At 46.0% G+C, this 5,581-nt stretch overlaps 1 protein-coding gene across 1 annotated transcript; it reads left to right on the plus strand.

Annotated features, from left to right (window-relative positions):
• The first annotated feature begins 225 nt into the window (after window positions 1–225).
• Window positions 226–3,100, plus strand: LOC123397703 (phytoene synthase 2, chloroplastic-like). Its single transcript, XM_045092238.1, has 6 exons — window positions 226–690; window positions 1,378–1,428; window positions 1,548–1,720; window positions 1,900–2,135; window positions 2,407–2,599; window positions 2,712–3,100. The coding sequence occupies exons 1-6, from the start codon at window positions 309–311 to the stop codon at window positions 2,859–2,861; spliced, it is 1,185 nt and encodes a 394-aa protein (XP_044948173.1). The 5' UTR covers window positions 226–308; the 3' UTR covers window positions 2,862–3,100.
• The last annotated feature ends 2,481 nt before the right edge of the window (window positions 3,101–5,581 follow it).

The following is a 5,581-nucleotide window of genomic DNA, read 5'->3' on the forward strand; positions in this document are numbered from 1 at the left end:
GAAAGCATGTACGTAGATCGTGGCTGGAAGCGGGAGCAGCGAGTACTCTTGCGAAGTAACCGAGGGAGGGGGTGAAGGAGAAAGTAAGCAGCTCCTCCACTGCAGAGCAGAAAGTGTTGGTTGGGCTTCGTGGGGCCACGTCCGCGCCAAAAACTGCAGTGTGGAAAGCGTCGCTGCAAAAGCTCCGTTTAAAAGCCCATCCCCACCACCACCCAAACCCAACCCAACCCAGCTCGCCTCTCTCTCTCGTCCCACCAAAACCAATCCGCACATCGGAGCGAGCATCGCCGGGCCACCGCGGCGGGTTGATGGCGGGATCCTCCGCCGTGTACGCGTCGTGCAGGCCGCACGCGCGCGCGGGCTTCTTCCACCCCCACCCGGCGGACCAGGCCCAGCGGGGCGGGCTGCTGCTCCCGGCCGCGGCGTCGGCGTGGAGGAGGGGCGGCGCGGGGGCGCCGAGGGCGAGCCTGGTGGCGGCGCGGACGGCGACGGAGGAGGCGGTGTACGAGGTGGTGCTGCGGCAGGCGGCGCTGGTGGGGGACCTGCAGGGGCGGCGCCGGGAGGCCCGCCGGTGGCGCGACGAGCAGATGGAGCAGGAGGGCGACGCCGAGCTCGGCTGGGGCCTCCTCGGCGACGCCTACGACCGCTGCGGCGAGGTCTGCGCCGAGTACGCCAAGACATTCTACCTCGGTGAGCGAGCCCGCCCCCTCACTCACTCACTATACTCTGCAACACATTCAGTCCAAACCGTGCCAACACATTCAGTCCAAACCGCACAAGAGCGAGTAAATTTAGCCGTGGCATCAATCAACGAATAGAAGATCGTTCTTGATGCTCCCATCCCACTGCCCGAGCACCAGCTCTTCTGCTCCACGATCCTCTCGAGCGGATGCCTGTCGGGCAACCTGAACCAACCAATAACTCTATCTAGATATAAAAGGCGATCGGATCCGCCGACTTTGGTTGGTAGGTGAAGATGGTGCACGTGGGTGCTGCGTGCCATGCATCTTGGCCAATCTCAATCTCAGGGTAACAATCGGTAAAGGCGGTGGCCACGGAGAATCGTCGGCGATATTGATTAGTTATATAGCTTTCTTGGATGGTAGAGGTTAGGGGAACTAGACTAGTTGGTGGTGGGGTTGATATGATGTGGAGATGCAGGGGCTTGATTTAAGACCATGGGCTTCCATCTTAGCTTTATTTAATTTGTGTTTCTGTTCCCACCTGGATCTCTTAGCTTGTGAGAATCATCCTCTATTGGTATGGGCATGAGCCTACGGCTGGCAGTAGCTTAATGGATCACTGGTAGGATTTTATCTGAAAAGTCGACTTTATGGTCTTTAGTTTCTCATGGCAGATGTTTCTTTTTTGTGGCAGGCACACAGCTTATGACTCCTGAAAGGCGCAAAGCTGTTTGGGCAATCTATGGTACGTCTGAACTGCTGTTTTCCGTTATTATTACTGCAGTTGATGGAACTGATTATGATCTTGTTGCTTTTGCCCTTATTGATCCGTAACTAACACTTTAAGCTTTCACTTTTTTGCAGTATGGTGCAGGAGGACCGATGAGTTAGTGGATGGCCCTAACGCGTCTTACATCACACCCAAGGCGCTCGATCGGTGGGAGAAGAGATTAGAGGATCTCTTCGAAGGCCGCCCGTATGACATGTACGACGCGGCCCTCTCAGACACAGCGTCGAAGTTTCCAATTGATATCCAGGTAAGATAAGCTTATATGATATATATGAAACAAGTAACTGTATATATAGTAAATTAGGAAGGTCCGTTTTTGTCTTCTTTTTCTGTAACATTATGTGAATAGAAGTTACTGTACAGTAAATTAGCAAGGTTCATTTTTGTCCGTTGTTTCTGTAACACCGTGACCTCTTTTCTTCACAGCCATTCAGAGATATGATTGAAGGGATGAGGCTTGACCTGTGGAAATCGAGGTATAGGACCTTTGACGAGCTTTACCTCTACTGCTATTACGTCGCTGGCACCGTCGGTCTCATGACGGTACCGGTGATGGGGATTGCTCCGGACTCAAAGGCCTCAGCAGAGAGCGTGTACAATGCCGCACTGGCCCTTGGCATTGCCAACCAGCTGACAAACATCCTCCGAGATGTAGGAGAAGAGTAAGTGCCAATTCACTCCATTTACGACCACACACATTCTTGTTCCAGTAAACTGTGGATGTGTGAACTAATACATTGAAAACTACGTCCTTTGAAATCTTGTGTAAAACGTACCAACTAAGGCATCATTTTTTAAGCTGCAAGTGGGATTACTGTATTCTACTCTTATTGTATCTATCAATGCAACCTGTCACTGTTCAGAATATTTTGCATTTGTTTGTTTTGTAAGTTTGTAATCTAATGTTTTTGTCTTTATGGATGGAAATTGCAGCTCGAGGAGGGGGAGAATATACCTTCCACTGGACGAGCTGGCACAAGCGGGTCTGACAGAAGAGGACATATTCAGAGGGAAAGTGACGGATAAATGGAGGAGGTTCATGAAGGGCCAAATTCAGCGCGCCAGGCTCTTCTTTGACGAGGCCGAGAAGGGCGTCATGCATCTAGACTCTGCGAGCAGATGGCCGGTAAGGGCACCTTGAGATCCTGACAAACAGAATAGGAATTTTCATTGAAAAACATATGCATTTCAAGCATTTTTGTGGACTCAAGTACCATGGGGCTGTTGTTTCCACGCAGGTCCTGGCATCGCTGTGGCTGTACAGGCAGATCCTGGACGCCATCGAGGCGAACGACTACAACAACTTCACCAAGCGTGCGTATGTGGGCAAGGCGAAGAAGTTCCTGTCGTTGCCGGCCGCATATGCGAGGGCGGCTCTTTCACCATAAGCAAAGCGAAGCAATCCTGTAGATCAGATGTCTTTTTTTTCTTTTGTCCTGTCACCCTACAAATTTTTTGTTGGCTGTTGTATATATTCAGCTGTGCATGTTTGCCATACGCCCGCCACGGTATTTAGCTCGAAGGACCGATGTCGGGTCGCGCTGTACTCAAACACTTGTTACCACCACACAGTGGAGAATCAAAGTTGCTCCAGTTGAATGAAGAACAAACAAACACTCTTTTTAAAGAGCAGGGCCATCATCACTCAGATTCAGAGCTACCAAACGCAGTAACGTTGTTTTGGGATACCGCTGCAATCAGATGACGGGCGAAAATGGCCTATGTAAGTGGTGCAGCAAAGCTTGGGAGGTAATCCGGACCCGAAACCGTCGTCGGTAAACGGAGTTCATCTTGAATTCTAGAACTGGAGAATGGCCTATGTAAGTGGTGCAGCAAAGCTTGGGAGGTAATCCGGACCCGAAACCGTCGTCGGTAAACGGAGTTCATCTTGAATTCTAGAACTGGAGATGGCGATGATGATGATAATGATCTGATGAACAAGTGGTAGCCAAGTGTGTGTACATGTGGCATCATCAGCATCACCATCTTGTGGTGAGCTCTCAAGAAGGAAGGAGAGCCACATCCGGCCTGTGGTCCTGTATCCAGCCCTTCTTGGACGCTTTATGGACTGGGTCGTCTCCTTCCTAGCAGCGGCCAGCGGCCATGTCAGCGACCTCCTCCGGCCGTGGCGAAGCTGAGCCGCAGCCCGGCGATATGGCGATAACACCCACGCCTTCTTTCCACCTCAAGATTCAATGGACTGGACTGTAGTGTTGCAATGCAAACATGGAACAAGAGGAAAAGAAGAATGAGGCCATCTGCGTTTTGGTTCCCTTCGCTGTCGTCTCGATTCTGCTGGTGGTGGTGACCTGCCTGTTGTTCCCGTGCCTGTGCTTTTTTTTTTTCCATCGCAGTCATCATTTTCTGTATTCGCCCTACGTATGTATGATTTTTCGTTTTCGCCCTACGTACGTATGTATGTATGTATGTATGCATAAACGGTCCATTCGACGTGATGTGAGAAGTAGATGTGATATATATTATATGAGGCGCCGAAATCTCCAAGATGCCTACGAGTTACTCTATGCTCATGCTTTGGGAGACGCCCCATAAAATCAACTAGATCGTTGATGGCGCGCGTTGCTGCGCCCATCTATTTTGACTCTTACTTGTTAGTGATATAAAGCAACTTGTATACATTTCTTCGCATAACTCATTTTCTCATTTGCAATTTAAGCGATTTGCTTCCAGCCACATTCATGTAGGTTTCTATAATGTAGATACATCAAACAAAAAAAAAGTTAAAAAAGTGATACACAAGTTTTTCATAGTTGTTTAGCATGAATTAGCAAGCCAATTTGGAAATAAAGGGTGCATTGAAGTTGCTCGTATCGTGCCATGAAGGTTCCTGCAAGAAGATATGTTTGAGTTAGTTCAAAAGGAATAGTTTAATGAATGGAGATTTATTCAGCAAACATGCAAACAAGTTGATATGAGAGAGCATGGATTACCTTATACAATGATATGGGGCTGACCTACATATGTGTAAGCAACATAAGAAGAAAAGCCTTGCTCTCTTTCTCCCACATTCTCCAATAGACGGACGTCCCCCACAAAACTCTACAAACAAGAGGACAAAAAGATAAGATGAAGGATCAGATGCTCATGAAAGCAGTTGTAGGACACATAAATAGACTTTAAATAGACAACACCATGTTTCAAAAATAAGAAGTTCAACATAATTTCTATTACGTTGAGTATTGAGTGGATACAATGTATTTTGGAGTATGATACATGTGAAAGCAAAGCCAGAAAATCGGAATTTACTTTGTCTATGAACTCAGATCTCAATGAAAAATATTACTCCCTCCGTTTCTAAATATGAGTCTTTTTAACGATTCAACTAAAGACTACATACACAAAAATTGCTTTGGAGACCGAGCTCCATGGAAGCCTTATTTTCTGAAATTCAAAATTCAACAAAATTCATATTTTCAAATTTCAAAAATTCTGAAAACAATTACAGATATAAATGGAGGCATAATAGACATGTGTGTAAATTTTTAGGACAAAATACGTTAAAATGAGAGTTGTGCAAAAAAAGACAAATTTGAGGCTTTTTAACACATGATACTATTCATTCGCAAAGTCCGGAAATTTGTCCTTTTTATACAGGTCGCATTTAAAGGTTTTTCATTCTGAATTTTTACACACATACACATTTCATCATTGTATAATTGCATATTTTTTTTGGAATTATTTGAAGTCAAAGTTTGAATTTTGAATTTTCTAAAAATAAAGGGGTCCATGAAACCCGGTCACTAAAACGACATGCTCCTACAAACGGATGCATATAGACATATTTTAGAGCATAGATTCATTCATTTTTTTCCGTATGTAGTCCATAATGAAATCACTTAAAAACTTATATTTAGGAACAGATGGAGTAAAATGTAAATATGAAAAACGAGAACTTACCATGCATGAAAGCTATTATCAAATGTCCGTTCTATCAGCAGTCCATGACTGCCCCATATGAGAATCAGGTCTGATGAAGTAATAAATTACATGGAAGAACTATGGATTAGTACAACCAAATATGCAATGTACTGGCAAGATATCTAGGTTGATAGAGATGTGCAGGTCAAAATCAACATTTGGCTAGGAG

Source organism: Hordeum vulgare, chromosome 5H, assembly GCF_904849725.1.
Source record: "Hordeum vulgare subsp. vulgare chromosome 5H, MorexV3_pseudomolecules_assembly, whole genome shotgun sequence".
NCBI classification, from domain to species: Eukaryota; Viridiplantae; Streptophyta; class Magnoliopsida; order Poales; family Poaceae; genus Hordeum; species Hordeum vulgare.

Bases quoted from the DNA above. Each gene is read 5' to 3' on its own strand.
- LOC123397703 (XM_045092238.1), top strand. From the start codon at position 309: ATGGCGGGATCCTCCGCCGTGTACGCGTCGTGCAGGCCGCACGCGCGC. The intron at 1,721-1,899 runs GTAAGATAAGCT...TTTTCTTCACAG, and splicing joins AGTTTCCAATTGATATCCAG to CCATTCAGAGATATGATTGA. The intron at 2,136-2,406 runs GTAAGTGCCAAT...TGGAAATTGCAG, and splicing joins CTCCGAGATGTAGGAGAAGA to CTCGAGGAGGGGGAGAATAT.